This window comes from Rutidosis leptorrhynchoides, chromosome 1, assembly GCF_046630445.1.
Source record: "Rutidosis leptorrhynchoides isolate AG116_Rl617_1_P2 chromosome 1, CSIRO_AGI_Rlap_v1, whole genome shotgun sequence".
In the NCBI taxonomy this organism is placed as follows: Eukaryota; Viridiplantae; Streptophyta; class Magnoliopsida; order Asterales; family Asteraceae; genus Rutidosis; species Rutidosis leptorrhynchoides.
Window position 1 is genome coordinate 399,010,662 of NC_092333.1, and position 22,857 is coordinate 399,033,518.

The 22,857-nt window shown below is 35.6% G+C and overlaps 2 protein-coding genes across 3 annotated transcripts; both read right to left on the minus strand.

The window, feature by feature from the left end:
• Window positions 1–1,486: 1,486 nt before the first annotated feature.
• On the minus strand, window positions 1,487–5,226 carry LOC139871446 (uncharacterized). 2 transcript variants are annotated; one of them, XM_071859161.1, is made up of 5 exons: window positions 5,090–5,226; window positions 4,880–4,998; window positions 3,424–3,653; window positions 2,897–2,998; window positions 1,487–2,526 (listed from the first exon to the last, which is right to left on the minus strand). In XM_071859161.1, exons 3-5 carry the CDS (start codon window positions 3,605–3,607, stop codon window positions 1,817–1,819), a joined length of 996 nt encoding a protein of 331 aa, XP_071715262.1. In that variant the 5' UTR covers window positions 3,608–3,653; window positions 4,880–4,998; window positions 5,090–5,226; the 3' UTR covers window positions 1,487–1,816. The 2 variants fall into 2 exon arrangements, with proteins under 2 accessions (XP_071715262.1, XP_071715265.1); XM_071859164.1 differs by lacking the exon at window positions 4,880–4,998.
• Window positions 5,227–6,670: 1,444 nt separating this feature from the next.
• On the minus strand, window positions 6,671–15,217 carry LOC139871457 (protein PLASTID TRANSCRIPTIONALLY ACTIVE 14). Its single transcript, XM_071859170.1, has 13 exons — window positions 15,083–15,217; window positions 14,820–15,008; window positions 13,993–14,130; window positions 13,768–13,893; window positions 12,739–12,867; window positions 12,360–12,449; window positions 12,109–12,259; window positions 11,920–12,029; window positions 11,180–11,251; window positions 8,752–8,857; window positions 8,459–8,656; window positions 7,479–7,521; window positions 6,671–6,971 (listed from the first exon to the last, which is right to left on the minus strand). The coding sequence occupies exons 1-13, from the start codon at window positions 15,137–15,139 to the stop codon at window positions 6,893–6,895; spliced, it is 1,488 nt and encodes a 495-aa protein (XP_071715271.1). The 5' UTR covers window positions 15,140–15,217; the 3' UTR covers window positions 6,671–6,892.
• Window positions 15,218–22,857: the final 7,640 nt, after the last annotated feature.

Genomic DNA, 22,857 nt, shown 5'->3' on the forward strand with positions numbered 1-22,857 from the left:
GAATATTTTCAAATATTTTTTGGATTTTTCAGATAATTTTCGGATATATCAGATTTTTTTTGGGATATTTCTGATATTTTTCGGGCATTTCAGATATTTTCGAATATCTGGATAATTTTCGAATTTTTTTGGATTTTTTCAAAATTTTCGGATATTCGGATATCCGAATATCCGAAAATTTTTAAAACTCCATCCGATATCCGAATCTGAATAATCGGATATCCGAATTTTCGGAGATCCGATTTTTCGGATATTTTCGGATAATTCGGATTCAGATTTTGAATATGGATATTTTGAACACCCCTAAATATCGGCCATGGTGTAACTTTGTGTTTGTGAAGATGTTCCAGCGGAAGTGGAAGGTGAAGCTTCTGAATTATCCATTATAGGATAAGTAAGTAGAAATTAAAGAGTAATTATAGTGTAATTAGAGATTTAGAAAAAAATTTGAGAGTGTTTGTTGGTATTTTCAACCAAAACAATACCATCTATTTATACTACACATTGTAGGGTAAAATGGTCAAAAGACGCTCAAAAAATATAATAAAAAACATTCAGAAAATTAAAATTCGGTTATTTTTTTATATCCGAATTGAGTAGGATCCGGATAAAATTTGGTTCTGTTTTATCCAGTTTTTATCTGGTTTTTTCGATTTTAGTATTCGATTAGAACCGGATCGAATCTCGGATCCGGATCCAGTTTTTTTAAATCCGGTGTTATCGAAATCCAGTTTCACTTTTTTTTTGGATCGGATCTGATGTGGTTTTTTTGTTCCTCTAAGTGTACATGTATATAAGTGAGGCTCATTTAAGCTCACGAATTTATTTGAGCTAAATATAATAAGCCTTAACTCAAGCTCCTTAGACTATTCCTAACCCTGACTGTGACGTCAGAGTCGAATTGTGCACTTTTTGGTGAAAAAGTGGGTTTTTGACTGTGACTGTATCTGACCCCCGTTAACCCAAAATGTCAAGTTTTTGTGTCAAATATTTGGAGGGTGATGTGGCAAAATTTGATTAGAAATTGGGGAAGAAAAAAAGGAATTAAATAATAAATATAAATAGTGAAAGGCTGTGATTGGCTGGTCCTTGATCTCACGCTCAACTCCTTTCCGTCAATTATCTAACCTACCCCTGAAAGCGTCAAAAAACTGACGCGGATTTATTGGCCGTCACACTCCGTCACCTCGATCCATGTCATTTGACGAAACTGATTTCACGCCGGGTTATATTCAGCCTTAACAAACGATCTTAACCGATCTTAAAAAATATGCTCAAACTCTTTTTTAGCTCGGCTCAAATCTAGCTCTCAACAAGTCGAGCTAAGTCAGCTCGAGTAGATCGTCCATTTAGGCCCCTACCAGATTGCCACACCAAAATCACCAGTTAATGAACAGAAGATAGCATAAACATAAGTTGAACCATACAATGGCATAATTAAGTAGCTGTATATCATCACAATGATACATTTCCAACGACAAAGATATGAGAACCAAAAGCGATTTGTAATATATATTATACGCTGGCCAACGAAAAATGAAGCTCAGCCGGATACATCTCCAGGATAAAAACTAGATTTCGAAAATATATAAACATCAAAACATACGTATTCTCGGCTCAACATTGTTGAGCTTGTAAGGTTCCACGTAGCGTAATCATCCATCAATGGTTTTCTTCTACGTATTCACACAATCATAAGACAATAAAAGAAAAGAAAAAAACACCCAAAAGAAAATAAAAATAAAGCTTTCTAATTCATCAGACTGAGAGGAGGAGAAAGTAAGAATACACAAGTAGAATCAAAAACCCGAAAACCCTACAAAATATTTGGAACCTGAGAATCCAACCTGTTCTGCAACTCCTTAACCTTCAACGAAAGTTCCGATTTTTGCTCCTTGTAATTTTGAAGCAGATAATCTTTCCCATCTATCAACTCTTTCAACTCGCCTACTTCCCTTTTCAACATCTCGATTTTATCAGTCTCGCTTCCTCCACTTCCTTTATCCAAAGACTCAAAGCTGCTTTCAATGTCTACAAACCCGTTTGAATTCGAATTCCCATACGGTTTTTCAGGGCCCACACATATATTATCAGCAATAGCCTTTCTTAACCTCTGAATTTCTCTCTCTGAATCGAACAGATCCCGGTTTGAAGCTTCCAATAGTGATTGTAAATGGTCTGAATGAGAGCGTTGAGAACTTAATGAATTTTGTAGCTCTGCAATCTGATCTTGCATTTCTAGTATCATGTCGTCTCGTCTTTTTAATTGTTGTCTTAGTTTTTGTATGACTTCACGTTTACTGAATATATCAGACCCGGATTCTGAGACACATGGTGAGTCGGAGCTGTTTGAACGGTGGAATGGTTTTTGCGGTAGCTCGAGTCTGTCGGGTGATGATGCCCACATTACACCGTTTTCTTTGTTGTATACTGGAGCTGAGACCGTTACTAAAGGGAGTACCATTTCGGGTTCTGTATGCAACTGGCCATTGTGTTGTGATTTAGTCTCCTTGTCACCTTCTGTTCCTGTTTATTAATTTAATTAGTGACTTAGGGTGCGTTTGATAAAGCTGAATGATTAAGCTATGAACTGAATGAATCTCGTTCTGAATGACAATAACCAATTTAATAATCATTCTGAATGAAAACTCTAAATGATGTATAATTACCGTATTAAACTTTTAAATGAATAAATAAAAGAAAATAAGTGTCCACCAAAAGTGTCCTGCTTTTATGGATAGATTTTCCAGTTAACAGTTTAGTTACTAATATAATAATATACAGGTAAACTTCAAAAAATGAATACCAAAGATTGCACAGGTCAGAGTCATGCAGAATAACCAGGAAATAAATATATTGAATGTTGCAACTTATATTGGCCAATGATTTCATATACCTGAAATGCAATTGAAGCAACCATCATCGTGTTCAAAACAATACAGGTTTGAGTGTGAACGACAGCTTCCTGCCCTCTTTCTGGGTACATGTTTCCCTTTTTCTGCATTTCAATATGAACCCGAATGAGTAAGAAACAGTACAGCATAAAGACTAGAGATGCAAAGTCAACCCATTAACTTATAAATATCGATTGAAGTTTTATTTTATCTCAACAGGTCAACAGAGTGAGGCCAAAAGACCTAGCTACAAAAGAAACAGTCCAAAAGTCATCTAAAGTGTACTTTTACTGTCTGAAACTTCCCAAACCATTTCCCTCAAAAAGTTATATTCTTAATAAAACAGATTTTTTTAGTAATAATGTGTGACACACTACATTTTTATAAAGTTGTATCACGGAAAAAGTTTGATAGAAACCTAAACCAAGAAGAACCGTTCAAAAATTAGATCTGTTAGGACTTAAACCCCACGAACTACCCATTTTGACACCTAAATGACGCCATAAGCTGATAATACAGCTGGAGATACCTTTTGAACTACTGGTAGTATTTTGTTGCTGCTTCACATCAAGGATCTGTTTAAGCCTGTAACCAAGACGAACTGAAAGTGTACTTAATAAGGCACCACCTGCTATTAAAATCCAGTTTGGCCCTTGACCCTCAAACTTTTTCCCCCTCTGTGCACCCACCATATCATTGTTATTTGGTTTCATCTTTAGGTGCTACTCACATAAGGCATGAAAGAGACTGTTCATCAACCTACATTTTGTTTCATCATGGTGTCAGTTGTCAGTATCATCAACCCAGAAGTATATTATCTCGCGTGAGTAAACACTCATAACAAAATTCACACTTCAATAACTAAATACACCATTTCAAGATCATTTTCAGTTCTGCTTTATCATTCTTAGTTCTGGTATGATCATTTTGTTGATTTAATGAGTTGCACTACTTGTCACTGTAGAGAAACTCATCCACAAGAACAATTCCCAGTGGTGTATGAATGCAAAAACATTCAAAGTGTATTAAATAAAGCTTTAATTGTGGAAAGATGTAGCTCTGTTGTTTTTATGTTGTGTGCACAATAAAGCTTCATAGGAAGCCAACTAAACTCTCTCAGATGATAGCTGAAAGACATCTAAGAGAACAATTCAACCAAATTAAACTACGGCAGATTATCATTTCTGAAATCCCCTCCTCACAAATACAAGTCATCAGTTCTACAGATTTTATAGGACTAAATCTATCTTTTGATCATACATACAAGAAGAGCTAAGAATTAGCAACACTACAGCTGACAAACAATGATTTGGGCCTTACAGTAGTCTGTTTATAATGAAGATACTTCCTATTAAACACTTTCTAGTTAAAATTACCAGAAAGTCGAATACTCAAACACTCAGGCAGATGATTAATGCACATATGCAACATTATCAAAGAGAATCAAACCTTCCCTAAGTTAAGCAACTGCTACCATGTTCTTAGACAGAATACAGCTCATATGCAGTAAACTACTAACACTCATCATTTAATGCACCTATAATCTGAATTATAGCATGGAAAAGGTAACTAAAACTTGAATAATTTCACTTAATGCTGAACACACCCCTAACTAAATTACAACAAACTATTCAATTAAATTCATTGTTGTTCATCAAATATCTTGTCAGGTCAAGTTCAGTCATGAATGCAATACAAACACTAACATCAAATCCTTCAACAATCTATAACAAAATTTATCAGTTTATTCTTCTAAATTACACAATTAATAGTTTAAACACAAACTTAATGCGATACAAATACACTAACAAAAAATAATAAAAAACCATACCTTAGGGAATCAATCAAACAACAGATCACGTGATTTATCAACAGTATGCAGCGATTATAAACTCAAACATAACAAATTAATACGGAAATTAGGTTACGGTGATTACAAATTAGGGTTTATTCAGTGAAAAATGCAAGGTATGTTAGTCACGTACCTTTTGAAGCAAAAGTGGAAGTATTGTCGAGGACAAAAGGAGAGAAAGACAGATAATAAATGCGTGAAGCAGGTATATGCAGTAACAAAAAATACATACATATAGATATAGATGGATACCTACAATTCATATTTTATATTTAATTATAATTATAATAAATAATAATAAATAATAATGGCCGAAATTAGTCAATAATCAGAGAAAACACACCTTATAATGAGAGAGGCAGCGATGATTTAATTAAGTTATAGATGCGGTTGCGACCGCCGGAAATGGACGATCGGAGGCGGCGGGATAAGGGAGTAAATAAGCGGCGGGAGATGGAGGATTTTAACCCTATTCTATTGGTGAAAATTGTTTTTTGGTGATTATAGTCCCCCGTATTTTATTTTATTACCAAAAATCATAACCGTTGTATTTATTTTTTAATTATAAAATTAGAAGATTAGATTAGATATACAAATACAATACTCCGTAATGAATATACGTTACTTTAGAGTCCAATTTTTCCTCTGGTCGTTTTAACATGTGTACTCAACTCAGTATTTTTTTTTATTGGCGGTTTGCGGTTAGGGGTTACTAAGGAAGTGTGATTGTCGGAATTCACTCAATCATTTTCCTGGAACATTACAATCTTACCGTCTCTTAGGATGAACGTCATGAGAAATCCATACGAAAATCGCGTGTGATAAAACCCAATGAGGCTCAAATGCATAAACACCGAAACCTCTTGGACTACTTTAAGCCGATTAGTTTCGTTAGGACTACTCGCTTTACTCAAAGCCCGAAATTATTGTGAGTGAACCTTCTTGATCTTGCTTTGTTTGTCCTTTTAATAATTTTCTTTTACCAATCATATCTTTTTCGTTGAACTAAATGTCTAAATGGATGAGTCGTTAGGTGATAATCAGATGAGTAAATGACTTTTGACGAATTTATGTCTGTTTGCTGTAATTTTATACCAATCCTTATCCTTAGTATAGATAAAAGCAATGCTCTAGCTAGTTCCGTTACATCACAACTGTTACATGTCGAATGAAAGTAAGTTTGTGGGTTACTTGGGCTACATTCATGGAAACTATATGAATCAACCACTCCAATTTTGTAGCATACATGCACCCGATAATATTATACAGAGAGTAACATTTAAGGGTTAATCAGGAACATTGTTTCACATGATATAAATCAGGTTTAATAATTGACATAATACGAATCAGATCAACTGATTCTTAAACCGGATAATATTTCAAAATGGGTTAAGATTGAGGATCTTAAACACTACTTTATAAGACTAAGAGCAAAAGGAATATTAAATCGTGTTTTTAGTAAAATGTGTAGATCGATACGAACACTCAAATTCTGTGTTTCCTTTGTAAACTCACCAAACTCACACCACATAGATGCATATAAAATGCCTCCACTGAACCAATGAGCTAATAGAGCTCAGGTTTAATGTGCGCAAATTCGACTCCTAATCTTGACATGGATGTATAAGACATGGATGTATAAGTTATACATCCATGTCAAGATTAGGAGTCGAATTTGCGCACATTAAACCTGAGCTCATTTGCGCACATTAAACCTGAGCTCTATTAGCTCATTGGTTCAATTTGTTTTTCTTAAAGAAGGCAACCTGGTGATTAAACAATGCAATCCTTCCAAAATAAGAAAGCATTGCTAAATGAGGCCTGAAAACCTTTTCTTAAAGGTCATGGATTGTAACCTAAGTTACGAATAACATGGATTTACAATAAAAAAAAATAAATAAATAAATAAATAAATACCAACATGGAGGTGCAAATATGTCATTTTTCATAAGAAACCCCTATATGCTTGAAAAAGAAAAAGAAAAATGGAAAAGAAAAAGGAGACGGGAAAAGGGAATACAAATCCATGTCTAAACATACTCTATTTGGTAGTGGATCACCATATTGGGACCCTATGAAGATACTGCCCTACACAGTCTACAACACTAACTAACTGCTATCCCTAATTAAAACAATATTCCCTTAATTAAAACAATATTTTATCTTGGTATATATCCAAAGCTTGCATCACTTTCTCCACGAATAACTTCCTGTGCAACCTATACCTGCATAATTTTAAGGTTAAAACCAATTATTTATTATGAAACTCACCCTAACGCGCCATGGCTTATCAGTTTATCAGGGTCAAAAATAATTCATATGTGAAACCATTATTCGTTAAGAAAATCCAAAACTTAAATCAGTGGCAATATTTCTGTAAATTTTGCAACTAATGTCATGGTTGGATTGGTTTAGTACATAGACATGTTGCATTTGCAAAACTTTACAAAATGTTGTTTTACAAAGATGATACGCACCAATCAAATGAAGAGGGGGAATCATGAAAGGTAAAAGAAGTTGACTGTGATTGACCCACATCAATTGCTACATCATTTTGTATAAATTTTTCGAACGAAGTTTTGCAAGTCTAGCAATCCTCTAGTATAATTTATTAGCACAATTACTTATACCCACAGAAAGATAACTGTAAACAAATTGTAAAATTACCCATGAGCTTAAGCGACCTTAAAGGTATTTACAAATATAAAGAAGAAATGAAAGGTGGTACGTACTTGATTGCCGCTTCACGGGTCCAGCTCATTTCTGGTGTAGAATCTATAGTGGCAAGGGAAAGCATAATGTCTAGTTAAATTCAGGGTCCAGCAATGTTATTATGAAAATGTTTCGAAAATTGACATGTGAGTACTTGTATAAGATATGTGAGGAATTCTAAGATATAAGATATTATTTTAATTAAAAGTATCCATGTATGCGTTAACGAAATGTTGGACATGCGCAATAAAAGTAATTACCATTTAATACGGCCTTGGGTTTTGTATTAAATCTCAAACAACGATATCTAACTACTATAAAAATCAGCTTTCGTACAAAAAATTTGTTCTGAATTTGATTATCTATATTCTATATCTATATCTAACTTAGTAATAACAAAATAATTATTATTCATAAATAGTTTTGTGAATTTTTTTTTTTTTTTTTTTTTTGAAAGGCAAACCTACAATCTACACATGAAACCACAAATATTTACATCTCACTGCCTCAAGTGAGGCTTGAACCCACAACCTCTTAGTTGAAGAGTTCCTCTCATACCGCTAGGCCAAATGCCCTTTGGTAATAGTTTTGTGAAATTAACTTGGAATCAATATTTAAGCACAATGCAACATTTATTTGGTTTTCGACAAAGGATGTCAGGGCCTTCAAAAGAATTATTACTTACATTAGTGACACTTTCGAGCTGTTTATAAAAAAAAATGCTAGATTTGGGCCTTAATAATGTCAAAGGGTTAAACAAATTGAGCGGATTAAAAAGCACCTCAATAAGTAATCACGAGTTTAACCTCCTATACGATCCTAATTAGAATTAAAAAAAAAAAAAAAAAAAAAACGATAGTTTGAAACACTATCGTAATAACTAGAATTAATTACTCTAATCATATAGGATTAACCAACCTGGTACTTGCGACCCGACAATCTAACTGTTTCACCACATGTAATAATAGAAATCACACAAAAACGGTAAACGAAATGTTACCTAATATATGTTGGTCTTGTTTAGACGTGGTGCTATATTCAGAAAGAAAACGTTGACATTCTTCTTGAAGGACTTTGGCAGCCTTTATTTCCATGCTCGGGACCGCAGGCATATCTCCTTCTGACCATGTTGGTAACGTCCTTGCAGCTGCCAAAACCGCTCCATCCACAAAATTATCTCCTTCGTTTGCCAATTTAGCTGCCGGGTAAATCAAGAAGAAGATCTTACATACGGTGGAAATCCTTTTAACGATTAGTAAATTAAGTACATTAAGGATATGAATAATCTTGTACCGTTATGGTAATAATCTTCATAAGAACCGGATATGTTGAAAACTGACAAGAAGGAATCTAAGTGGATCCTTGAGTTTCCAGAAAAGGGAAGGACATCCCAAGGATTCTGCAATGTTTAACCACATATTTAGAAAGATCTTAGATTAGTAACCGATCGACATAAGTTTAAAGTTGAAAGTGCAAATAAGTAGGATATATTATATCCTTCCATATTATCATTGTTTCCTCTCTTCACATTTTACATCATCGAAAACACAGTTATGTACAACTTGTTTAGTTTATTTCATTTTTTTAGTAACGTTGGCAATAAAGGTTAAATCCTTGACCTATTTACTCTATATAGGTCGACAGGGTCGCACTTGAATGCATATTATGATGTAGGATCCGTTAAAAGCATATTTGGGTCCATTGGACTGCACTATTATGTTGGGCCTATTGGACTACGTAGAGATCGAGTGGGTCAAGGTTGAGTTTTGCCATATACATGAAGAGGATAGAAGCATGTGGAGTAATGCACGTGGAAGTTTACAAGTCAACTATCTATTAGTATAATTTTTAAATTTATCATCTTATCTATTAGGGAGTATTTTATATTCTTATCCACTAGTTACGGAGTGTTTCGTTATTTTAGTCATATATATCCAGAACGAGGTTAGCATTAGAAAGGAAGTTGATTATTGATTATTGTTATTTGTTATTCGTGAAGAATAAAATCTATAGCCGAGAAGGCTTGGTTTCTTTTTGCAAATATATTTTTGGTGCGTAATATCCAATCATATTTTGCTATTTGTATTGGTGAGTAATATCCAATACTATCTATCCATTCAAGTTTTAATTCGTTTAGCCACGATCCGTTTTTACACTATTTGGTATCAGATTTCAGGCATGGCTAAACAAACTGAGTTCGAGAGATTGAATCGCAAGATTCAAGCGTTGGAAGACATGCAACATCTCTTGCGTAATATAGAGATTAAGCTTGAAAATCTTGAATTTTCAAGAAAGCCTCAACCGGATGACTTTGTTGATTCGGTTGATCAAGTTTTTAACATGGATTACGTCCCCGAACCTTGTGTGGTTGAAGACACCGTACCTATCTATGATACTTACGGTGAGGAAGAGGAAGAAGGGACACAAGCAGATGGGATGAATATTAGTTTGGCACCTTTGGTGTCGCCAATCACTTGTGATAGTGAAGAAGAGACAACTAATGGTTCTTATTGTGTGTTAGGAAAAATTGGCGACAACACATCTAAGATTGAACTCCCGGTTTATTATAATGTATTCGTCACTTTTGATGTTGCTGATTTGTCATTATTTATCGGTGGTAGTGGTGATGATGTAGACTCGAGGACGAGTCTTTTCGAAGAAAGGGAGGATGATGTAGGATCCGTTAAAAGCATATTTGGGTCCATTGGACTGCACTATTATGTTGGGCCTATTGGACTACGTAGAGATCGAGTGGGTCAAGGTTGAGTTTTGCCATATACATGAAGAGGATAGAAGCATGTGGAGTAATGCACGTGGAAGTTTACAAGTCAACTATCTATTAGTATAATTTTTAAATTTATCATCTTATCTATTAGGGAGTATTTTACATTCTTATCCACTAGTTACGGAGTGTTTCGTTATTTTAGTCATATATATCCAGAACGAGGTTAGCATTAGAAAGGAAGTTGATTATTGATTATTGTTATTTGTTATTCGTGAAGAATAAAATCTATAGCCGAGAAGGCTTGGTTTCTTTTTGCAAATATATTTTTGGTGCGTAATATCCAATCATATTTTGCTATTTGTATTGGTGAGTAATATCCAATACTATCTATCCATTCAAGTTTTAATTCGTTTAGCCACGATCCGTTTTTACACTATATTACCTTCAAAAATTATTTATTATGAATTTACTTTAGATTAGATATTTTTTTTTTTTTTTTTTTTGGTAAGCAAGGATACCCTCGTATGAACGAGCACATTGGCTCCCCCATAGAAGATAAAACCCCGGGTAATCAAGCCTCCCAAGCGCGAGACTTGGTACCGGGTGAATTGCGCATTATGCGCACCCTCTAGTCACACTCCCTTTTTGAACAATTTGGCATAGCCAAGGATTGAACCCGGGTGGTGTGCTTCATTGGGCAACTCGGTGGCCACTCAGGCAAGCCTGCGTGGTTTAGATTAGATATTCTAATAATATAGTTTTTGTTATCATAGTTTTCACAAATCACAAATTATTCAAACAAACTTGAAAAAATACAGGAAGATACCATGTAAACCAGGCCTCCACTAATTTACATTATGACCCACCCCACCTAATTTCCCATCTAATTTGAAGAACCAGATATGTTGCCCACAAAAACGGAGACGACAAATGAAAGAGAATTGATTAAACAAATGAGTCTAGTTTAGTAAGTTGCAGGAATTTGAAAGAACTTACAGAAGGTGTGGAAAGGCCGTATCTTTGCATAAGCATATTGTTCCTCTGGCCACTCATGTAATTGACGGTCATCTGAAAAGATAATTATAAAAATGAGCATCCTTCACCAAGAGTATATGTCTAATCTTCTTTACTTTTCTTGAATCATTTTAATAACTAAAGGACATCTGAATATATCCATCATTGCTAGCAATTTAAAGACCCAAGAGACTCGTTGAATTTAGTAAATGGATATGGAACAACTTTATGAAAACATAAATGAACACAGGAATATTCAAAAGACAATATATACGCTTTTCTTGGCTCTATTAATCAGGTCAACAGCAAGCGTCGATTTATCGACGACTTGTCTGCCGCTTAGAGCCTAAATTGAACTTCGGGTATGTTTAAAACCCACGAAAATTTGATTCTACATTTTCATGGCTCTCGCACTTTTTTATTTTTATTTTTTAACCTACTTATTAGCCGGAGGTCCATTTGCAATCTCTCTATCCATGGAACATTGAGAACATTGAGAGGGAGGACTTTCTCTACTCTTGGGGTGTTTCATTCTGTGTAGAGAAATGACTTGTCTTTATTCTAGGATAGGGGAACGATTGTCAACATCTTACCTCCCCCATACCCCACTTTTGTGGGATTGGGTTTTGTTGTTGTTGTTGTTGTAATATATACACTTTTCTTATTGTCACTTAATTTCTATCCCAGATAATCGTATCGTGTAACAAAAAATTATGATTTACCTCTTCCCCTTTTTTAATCCGTTGTCCAGCATTTGTCATCACCTCAAACATTCGATCCCTGAATCTCCAGTGGAAAAAACAATTTGGTTGACAAGAGTGGTTCAGCATATCTAAAAAATAAAACCACATATAGTCCATGAGTACCTATAAATATAGCCAAAATCAAGAATATACGAATAAAAAGCATACCTGCATAAGGTGCAAACATATTTGCATGCTGAACTAATGAACCAACTCTTATTTTGTAGTTGATATGTCTAGTTTGTGCCATACTAACTGCCCAAACAAATCTCTCTGGTTCTCGAGCAAGCCGTTTTACTTTCAGGGGCATAGCAGAATGCTATATATACATACATACGTACACAAGAATATATTAAAAACACAAATGGCAATATTTTTAAGAAATGTGTTACAGAGATGAGTTAAAGGACTGTTAGTACCCAATTCTTTTCCCAAAATTCTAAAACTCGTGCTTTTTCTATTCTCATAGTTGAAGCAAGTTCCTCATCATGTAGCTCATTGAGGTCATCCTGTAGCATTTCAAAAGACCAAGCTTAGAAAGCTGGAGTAATACAACACACAGATTTTTTTAATTAGATGATGCAAGTCTGGACGATTAAAGTGAAAATTAGATCGGTTGAATGGAAACAGTAACTATTAAAAGTAGTTAAGAAGTGATTTTCTACATGAAAATGACTACCCATATATTCTTAGCTTCATCATCTAATTCTTAGAATTGAATTAGCAATTTCACTTACAAATCTGACATTCGAAAAACCTGTAATATCATATCTTAAAGCATTCTACATAGATACAAACCTCAGTAGCTAGAAGCAAGCTGGTGCACTCCTCAGCACTAGGCAAAAAGTCACCATATAGTTGCCAAAAGTTCTTGTCGTGATCAAAGGCGTATAAAAGAAGACACGCCATTCTTAGGTCCCAATCTGTCTGGCAAAGAAATCAAATATTCAAGTGAAAAGATATAAAAGTAAGGGGCTGTTTACCTGCACATTAATGAGCTGTGTTGACTGGAAAGCTAATTCGGTCAGCAAGTGTAGGTGTTTACTTGCACCTTAAATTAATGAAATGTCTATATAGATGGCAGGATCGGACAGCTAGAAAACCACAGTACTCCACATTAAGCTGGTCATTTCTCCATATTACCCCATCTTTATTTATTCAAAATCATAAAATCGTTCCTACGAATTAGTTGTCCCACTATTCTACCACTAATCTTTCTTGGTCACAGGTTATTTTTTCTTTACCTTTTTTTGTGAATAATTTTATTTTGGGATTTCCTCCTTCACCCAACATAAAATTAGGGTTTATAGTTTCAATTAAGAAATTGAAAAAACTGAATCAAAGAAAACAATTGTGAACTTGTTTCTAGTTTCTTCCTACAAGTTTTATGAATTGTTGTTCTCACACTAGAAACGCCTCAAGAACCGTCCATCAATTTGAGTCGGTGTCTATAGCTACCTTGTAAAAATATATTGTACGCAATTTGATAGACATTTTTTTTTATCATGGTGAGTAGGTTGACGTTGGTTGCGTAAACGCACAGGTTGTAATTATTTAATTTAGAGAAGAAATATACTCCGTAAGATTGTATAGAAACTAAGTTAGGGGTAAAATAGTTATTTAAGTTAGGGGTAAAATAGTCATTTTAATCATTCAGACATTTTATTCAGCACAAAAAGTAAACACTATTATTCATAGAATGATTACTACATATAGATATTCCATACTCATAATGACATCTATATCCATATAGAACTTAATGAAAAGAAAAGTAAACAGGCCCTAACTCGAGATAAAGACATAAAGAACACGGCAAACGGCAAGTACCTCTGGATCTGTTGAATTAATGATATCGAATATTGGATGACCAACTGGTATAATGTCTGGAAAGAACATCCAGGGGGTATTTTGACTTATAGTTAACATCAACTCCAACGGTATCTCCATTACCACCTTAAATATTAAGAAAAGTTACCGTTTATCATCATTCATCTATCAAACAATTTAATAAAGAAGACCGCCATGTATTTATATAAATGCAAAATGACTCACCTTAGCACGACGAGAAGGTTCAATATCTTTCGAGGCATAAACTCCAAAACCATTCGGATCTTCCCTAAATTCCACCCCATAAGCTCTCATACTTCTAACGAATCCCATTTTATAAAATTCAGGATCAGCTAGCTCCAACTGTTTGTTAAAATTTATACACAGTTCACAAATATAATAAGTTAACAATCACAAATATTAAACTAATTACCTCGTTTCAACGAAAAGATATATAACAACTAACTTAACTAACATTAACAACCTAAACCTAGGTATACACACACATATATAGTAGGGATGGCATAAGTATTTTTACATGCGATTAGATTCAATAACATGTAAGGATGGCATCGGGCCGGGTTTAGGTAATCCCAGCCCCGAACCGAACCTGATTAGAAAAACCCATCCCAAACCCGGACCCGAACCTGTCGGGTCCCCATTTAGTTACTAACTAGCGGGTAAATGGCTTTCCCCATGGGTATCCGGGTCCCCATTTACTAACGAACTATCGGGTAAACGAGTTTTTCCACGGTCATTTGAGTCATTTTTCGGATATACGGGTCGGGTAATCGGGTATGCAGGTTGAATAATCTGGTTACGGGCCGGGTATATGGACTCGGGGTTTTTGTCTAATATCATCTTCGGACCCGGACCCGCGAAAAATTAACTTGTGCATTATAACTTTTGTTTGTTAATAACATTAACTAAACATTGATATTTATATTAATAATTTATTATTAATAATCAAACAATGCAAGTAATCTAAAAGTTCTCCTTAGTATTGTAGCTTTTATTAACCTAACCCTACATACATAACAAAATAATTGTACCTTAGAAGCTGGTGTATCCTCTGGTTGAGATTGAGTTTGAAAAAAAGGGAAAGCAGTAGGTGAATTAACAGTCTCAATTGTATCAAATGCAGCTCTAGCTTTAATACTCCCAATTCTCTTACTACCATTACATCTCTCCTTCAAATTAGGTTTTTTTGTCGTTAAACCATTCTTTAACTTCTTCCCTACCTGCTTCAAATTCAATGTTACTACTGTAATAATAGGTATATGAACATACAGATAAAGAGTAATAGGGTTAGCACCTGGTAATTGTAGACGAAGCAATTAATTGATTGCTGAAAAGGAATTGAAGAAACCATTGATTATTAGTTATGATGTGTTGTAATTGGTGTAAGGTTCAGTGCTGAATTGTTTTTGTGTTCATTGTTGGTTCGAATTTTAGTTGAAATGCAGAAGCAGGGAGGCGTTATCCATTACAAACCGTAATTTTGAGAAATCTTTCGTTTAGACCCCTCAAGTTTCGAGAAGTTATATGTGAATCACAAACTCTTATATACTATATAAATAAACGTTCGAAGGTTGACGGTGTGAATGTTAAGCCGATCATAAAGACTCGGAAAGTAAAGCAGTTGTTGGGTAGTTTGGGCTCGTATTGTTTGTTTTTTGGGTGGTTTTTTATTGTTCGATTAGATTTGGATTTTTGTTTTGGTTCTTATGTTTCATTGTGTTCCGAGGATCGTTTTAGTGACCCAGATGCTCAAGGCTCGTGTTTAGTTAGTTTTTGATTTTTTTTTTGGTGATAGGTCCTGTTTAATGTTTCTGAGCCTTACAGTGCTTTTGGTTTAATTGTATATTTGTTCTTCATTTTCACTAATTGATGAAAAAACTTTGTTTTAATGTTGATGATGTAAAACAACAACAACAACAACAACAACAACAAAACCCAATACCACATAAGTGGTGTATGGGAGAGGTGAGATGTAGACAATTCTTCCCCTATCCGAGAATAAAGACAAGTCATTTCTCCATCCAGAGTGAAAACACTCTCAAAAGTAGAGAAAGTCATCCCTCTCTCCATTCGACGGATAGAGAGATTGCTTCCGAGTGGACCTCCGGCCAATAAGTAGAAAAAAATATTAAAAATATTAAATTAAATTAAAAATAAAATTGAGACGCCATGAAAATGGTATAATCAAATTTTCATGGGTTTTAAATCCTGCCTGAAAATTACTTTAGGCTCTAAGAGTCAGTCAAGTCGCCAATAAATCGAAGCTTGCTGTCGACTCAATAACTAGAGCCGTGTGTTAATGATGTAAAACCACACCTAAAATTTATTGTACTAAACTAAATGGTTTTAATACACAAATTAGATAACTAATCCTGATCAATGCAGTAAAGATTTAGCAAGTACATGTTTGTCCACAGAGAGCGGTTGATTAAGATTTAAAAACTAATAATTATCCTAAAGGTAAGTTGTAAAAGGGAGAGTTTTGTAATTAAACTAATGACAAAAAGTAAATAAAACGAATAACTAAATGGACGAAGCAGTATTCACTTCAATGCTTAACTATTTTCTATGATTCCTCTTTAACTATTAAACCGATTATTAGATAGTTATAAGTAAGTAATTCACTTCAATCTCACAATATCAATGAACTAAAACCTAACGAATTCAGTAAACTCACGTAAACCTCATTCATGGTTCAATTTACTTTGTTTAATTATTGAGATTTCCTCTTGGTTGAACTAACGTAAAACCTAGTTTATTTAGATTACTCAAAACAAACTACAAAATTATGTTATCACAATGCTATTTAATCACCAATTGCACTCACATACAGTTGTCCAGATCACCTAAGCGTTTAAGTATAGATTGTTAATCACTAATTAACTCACATTAACTAATAACAATCAATATGATCAAATTAAGACATATAAACAATCATAACAATCGACATGTGAGAAAACTCAATCAGTAACACATCATAACATTAATAATCATCAAAATATGAGCAATCCATCATCAAAAATCTTACATTAAAGCAAACACTTAAGGGTTTAGCCTAGCATGTTCATGGAAACAATAAAAGAAACAAAGACAGTAAAAGTGTTCATTATAATCTCTAAAAAATAGATGAAAACTGAGTACCAATCTTAATCTTTGATCCAATCTTCAATGTGATGCCCAGTACAAAACCATCGTGTACGAATCATCAACAACAGGATCATTACAAGGTTAAGTACTATATGCGTTTTCAAAAAAAGAGTTTGCATTCAATAATAAAGTGATGTTTAAACCAACATCGAATGTTTTACAATCCAAAAGCATGCTTCACTAGGTAGAAGCAAATAATAAGTGTATGTGACCACAATGGTCGTTACAAGTCATAGTTCAAAAGTACTAAAGTTTGAATGCAAGGTAAAGTAGTTCATGCGATAGCAACTCTAAGCAGCGGGTGTCTACAGCACGACTAGTACACAGCGGAAGCTAACCTCAAGCACCTGAGAAAAACATGCTTAAAAACGTCAACACAAAGGTTGGTGAGCTATAGTTTAAGTATAACAGTAAGTAAGGTAGGCCACGAGATTTCAGTGCTACAAAGAGCGTTTCAAAACAGTATGATAAAGTATATGTTAACCGTGGGCACTTGGTAACTAACTTAACGTTTATACCCCCTGAAAGTACACTTGGCAAGTGCGTATGTTTATGAAGTATTAAACACTCGTTAAATGCTAGCACGACTAGCCCGAGTGGGGATGTCAAACCCTATGGATCCATATCTAAGATTCGTGTTCACGGTTCAAAAACCAATGATTAAACGTTACCGAGCTAAAGGGAATGTTTCTGCCGTTATATAACCCACACATATATAAAGTTTAAGTACTCGTGCCTAGTATGTAAAACATAAAATCCGCATGTATTCTCAGTTCCCAAAATAAGTTAAAGTAAAAAGGGAATGCTATAACTCACAATGATAATGTAGTCGTAAAGTCGGTTCGGAAAAGGTGTGCAAGTAATCGGTCCGAAGGTCCTCAACCTAAGGCAAATAGTACTAAATAGTAAATCGTCTTAATAGGTTTAAAAGTATGTAAATAAGGTCTAAAAGGTCATCATCATTCATCATCAAACAAAAGGCGTAAAGTAAGTTTCGTTTATGAAAGTAGTTTAAAACAAAGGCTGGGTTCGGTCAGTCACCACGGCCTCTACTCTTACTGAATTAAGGTGAGATCAGTGGCCATGGTTCCGTCTATGAGTCCTTTAGTTGTGGTAAAATTTACAGAAGCAAACTCGTCTTCGCTTGACCGTGACGACGGTCTAAGTGCGAGTAGGTCAGAAATTTCTGCACAACGTTAAAAGACATAGTGACGATCGGAGGGCCGTAAATCCTAACCCGTAACTCGGATTAAGACGAGTCCTATATGAAAAGTTATCTACTTGAAAAGATCTATTTTAAAATCATAACCACAACAGCCCAGGTCTACTTTCCTGTTACAGAATCAGCAAAACAGTAGGTATAAGACAGAAAGCAGTAAAATAATGGGTTCTGGTGCTCGATGCTTATCACGGTTCTCATCCTTGATGCATATAGCTTCAAGTGTACAACTCATTGATGTGTTTGCATCATCTTGACCAAGATTTGACCATCATAACCCAAGTGCAAGTCTAAGACATGAAGCACAACTCACTTAAGAGTTGTATGAAGTTTGATGAACCAAAGTTACATCAAAGTCTAAGATCTAACACATGCAAGAACTTTAAAGCTAATAACAAGTTACAAACTTGAAAGTAAACTAACTATATATATATATATATATATATATATATATATATATATATATATATATATATATATATATATATATATATATATATATATATAATCAAGATGTTAAGATGTAGAACATAGTTCTTAGTTAGATCTTGAAGATCCAAGACTCAAAAGTCTAGATCAAGCATAAGTATACAAAGTTATATTTAAAGAAAACTTATTTACATGTTCTTGAACTTTTAAGTGAACTTTAAGTTCCAAGAGATATGAGATCAAGACTAACTTGTAGTACTTGACCAACAACAACCAAAATCATAAAATTAAAGTGCAAGTAAAACTAAATAAACAAGTAAATAAGTTCATGAGTTTCATACTTTAAAGATTTAGAAAGTAAACATTAAGTTCACTTCATGTACTTCAAGTATGAGTTACAACACAAGAACTTTAAATCTTTTGACATAATGTATGTAGAACATAACTAGGTAGTTAGTTCTTGTATGTTCTTGAAAATACAAGATATTATGAAGAATCAAACTAGTAAGTTTGATTCTTGAAAGCTAGTAATTAAGTAACAAGCAACTACAAAGTAAGTAATTAATAACAACTAGTAAGTAACTAACAAGACAAGTATCAAACAACAACAAATGATGATGATGATGATGATGATTAAGAGTGCTTTAGGTTCGGTTTTATCAAGAAAAAAGGAAGAACAAATTGTTCAAAACATTTACAAGAAAGAGAGAAAAATGAGAGAGAAAAGAGAGAAAAATGTATGCAAGTAAGTGTGTGTAGTGAATGAGAGGATGCAAGTGTATCAAGTAGTAAAAAGAAAGTTTTGAATCCTCTTGTACACTCCCCTAAGTCACGGCCAGCTGAGAAACAAGGGAGGGAGGACTTTGTTTTGTGGTCACTTGCAAGTAAAGCTTCAAAAGTGTGGTTATTAGAGGTATGTGCATGGGGATTGAGTGATAACAAGATTCCTCATCTCCTTAACTAGCTAGTTCATGTTCAAATGATACTTACAAGTAGTAGTAATGGACTAGTTAGTCCAATAAGGTGTAGGGTGGGCTTATAAGCCCAAATCCAAGAGTCCGTTACACTAACAAAGCCCAAGTTCACTTAATTAACAATTAAACCCAAATAAAGCCCAAGTAACTAACTAATCATCATAGTTAATTAAAATGATTAGTAAAATTAATCATGAATGTAAATAATACTCTAAAAATATTATTCGTGAAGTTTCGGGTGTCACAAAGACGTTTCGGGCACTTAAAAGTCAAGTATAGTGTATCATGGCAACATGTAAATGTAATAACATACATTTGTTTAATCACACGTATTAATAATAATAATTATTAATAAATAAACGTTGGAAAATCCAGGGTCGTTACATTACCCACCTGTTAAAGAAAATTTCATCCCGAAATTTTAAGCTGAGGTAGATGGAGGAGTCGGGAAAAGGTGAGGATACTTCCGCATCATCTGATCCTTTCGCTCCCAAGTAAACTCAGGTCCTCGTTTGGCATTCCATCGTACTCAGACGATCGGAATCTTGTTGCGTTTCAAAGTTTTGATCTCACGATCCATAATTTCAACAGGTTCTTCCACAAAGTGAAGTTTGTCGTCAATTGTAAGTTCTTCCAGTGGTATGATAAGTTCCGGTGCCGCAAGGCACTTCTTCAAGTTTGACACATGGAAGGTAGGATGAACTGAGCTCAATTGTGCTGGTAAATCCAAACGGTATGCAACGGGTCCAACACGTTCCAAGATTTCAAAAGGACCAATGTATCGTGGGTTTAACTTTCCACGTTTTCCAAAACGGATCACACCTTTCCAAGGTGCAACCTTTAACATTACACGATCACCAACGTTGAATTCAAAGTCCTTACGTTTAAGATCGGCATAACTCTTTTGGCGATCACGGGCAGTCTTAAGTCTAGCTTGAATCTGAGCAATCTTCTCCGTGGTTTCATGGACTACCTCGGGTCCGGTGATTTGCATTTCGCCTACTTCGGCCCAACAAATAGGAGATCGGCACTTACGGCCATACAATGCTTCAAAAGGTGCAGCATTAATGCTAGAGTGATAACTGTTGTTGTACGAGAATTCGGTGAGTGGCAAATGCCTTTCCCAGGCCTTTCTAAAATCGATAACACATGCACGCAGCATGTCCTCCAAGGTCTGAATCGTTCGTTCACTTTGCCCGTCAGTCTGAGGATGATAAGCAGTACTCATGTCAAGACGGGTTCCCATGGCTTCTTGCAAAGAACGCCAAAATCTAGAAGCAAAACGGGGATCGCGATAGGAGATGATCGATAAAGGTACACCATGACGAGATACAACCTATTTTGATGTATAGCTGAGCAAGTCTTTCCATTGTATTAGTTTCATTCATCGCTAGGAAGTGTGCAGATTTGGTAAGGCGGTCAACAATAACCCAAATAGTATCGTATCTGCCCACCGTCTTTGGTAGCTTGGTGATGAAATCCATCGTTATCCTTTCCCACTTCCATTGTGGGATTTCCAGTTGTTGAAGCAACCCAGAAGGTCTCTGATGCTCGGCTTTAACCTTCGAGCAAGTCAAACACTTATCAACATAAGTCGCGACGTCTTTCTTAAGATTCGACCACCAATACTGTTCTTTAAGGTCGTGGTACATCTTACCCGCTCCGGGGTGAATCGAATATCTCGATTTGTGTGCTTCATCAAGTATCAGGTTTCATAGATCTCCATAACAAGGTACCCAAATTCTTCCGGCATAACATCGGAGTCCAGACTCCCTAACCTCGAATCGAGAGACAAGTATGTTCAAATGTTCATGAGCTATATTCTCCTTCTTGAGAGCCTCATCTTGGGCTACTCTGATCTGGCTGTTGAGGTTCGAATGGATGGTGATGTTCAGAGCCCTAACACGAAGAGGTGTCGTCCTCTCCTTTCGGCTTAAAGCGTCAGCTACAACATTGGCCTTGCCAGGGTGATAACGTAGTTCACAATCGTAGTCGTTGAGCATCTCGATCCATTGACGCTGTCTCATATTCAATTGCTTCTGATCGAAAATGTGCTGGAGACTCTTGTGATCGGTGAAGATAGTGCTCCTAGTTCCATAAAGATAGTGTCTCCACAATTTGAGCGCAAAGACAACGGCTCCAAGTTCAAGATCGTGAGTAGTGTAGTTCCGCTCGTGAATCTTCAGTTGGCGGGAGGCATAGGCGATAACCTTTGATCGTTGCATCAGTACACAACCAAAACCACTCTTCGATGCATCACAATAAACAACAAAGTCGTCACTGCCTTCGGGAAGTGATAGGATAGGTGCGGAGGTTAACTTCTTCTTCAAAGTTTGGAATGCTAATTCGTGTGCGGGTTCCCAAATGAACTTCTTACCCTTGTGAGTCAGTGCGGTCAAAGGACGCGCAATCAGAGATAAACCTTCGATAATAATCGGCGAGACCTAGGAATTGGCGAATATGTGTCGGAGTAGTGGGGGTCTCCCACTTGCTGATGGCTTCAATCTTGGTGAGATCAACTTTGATACCCTGGTCGCTCACAACATGACCCAGAAATTGTATTTCCTTCAACCAAAATTCGCACTTGGAGAATTTGGCGTAAAGTTGCTCTTGTCTCAAGAGTTCAAGTACTAGTCGGAGGTGTTGCTCATGCTCTTCTTCGCTCTTAGAGTAGATGAGAATATCATCTATGAAGACGATAACAAACTTATCTAAGTACGGCTTACAGACACGATTCATGAGGTCCATGAACACGGCAGGTGCATTTGTTAAATCGAATGGCATCACGAGAAACTCATAATGACCATAACGGGTCCTGAATGCAGTCTTCATTACATCGCTTTCTTTCACCCTCAACTGGTGATAGCCGGATCGCAAATCGATCTTTGAGTAGACCCTCGATCCTTGCAGTTGGTCAAAAAGATCATCAATTCGTGGAAGAGGATACCGATTCTTGATAGTCAATATGTTGAGTTCACGGTAGTCGATACACATACGGAAGGATCCATTCTTCTTCTTCACAAACAACACAGGTTCGCCCCAAGGCGAGAAACTTGGTTGGATAAATCCACGGTCAAGTAGTTCTTGTAGTTGGCTTTGTAATTCTTGCATCTCGGAATTTGCGAGTCTATAAGGTGCGCGAGCTACAGGTGCGCGAGCTACAGGTGCTGCTCCTGGCACTAAATCAATCTGAAACTCTACTGCTCTCTGCGGCGGCAATCCAGGCAATTCCTCTGGGAAGACATCGGAAAATTCGTTCACAATTCGAACGTCGTTCACGCTCTTCACCCCAGTTTCTAC

Excerpts from the sequence above, each read along its gene's own strand:
- LOC139871457 (XM_071859170.1), bottom strand. The coding sequence starts at position 15,139 with ATGGTTTCTTCAATTCCTTTTCAGCAATCAATTAATTGCTTCGTCTAC. Across the intron at positions 11,252-11,919 it reads GGATTAAAAAAGGGGAAGAG|ATGACCGTCAATTACATGAG; the intron begins GTAAATCATAAT and ends TTATCTTTTCAG. Across the intron at positions 7,522-8,458 it reads ACAAGACCAACATATATTAG|ATTCTACACCAGAAATGAGC; the intron begins GTAACATTTCGT and ends TTGCCACTATAG.
- LOC139871446 (XM_071859164.1), bottom strand. The coding sequence starts at position 3,607 with ATGAAACCAAATAACAATGATATGGTGGGTGCACAGAGGGGGAAAAAG. Across the intron at positions 2,999-3,423 it reads TACTACCAGTAGTTCAAAAG|AAAAAGGGAAACATGTACCC; the intron begins GTATCTCCAGCT and ends ATTGAAATGCAG. Across the intron at positions 2,527-2,896 it reads TTGCTTCAATTGCATTTCAG|GAACAGAAGGTGACAAGGAG; the intron begins GTATATGAAATC and ends ATTAATAAACAG.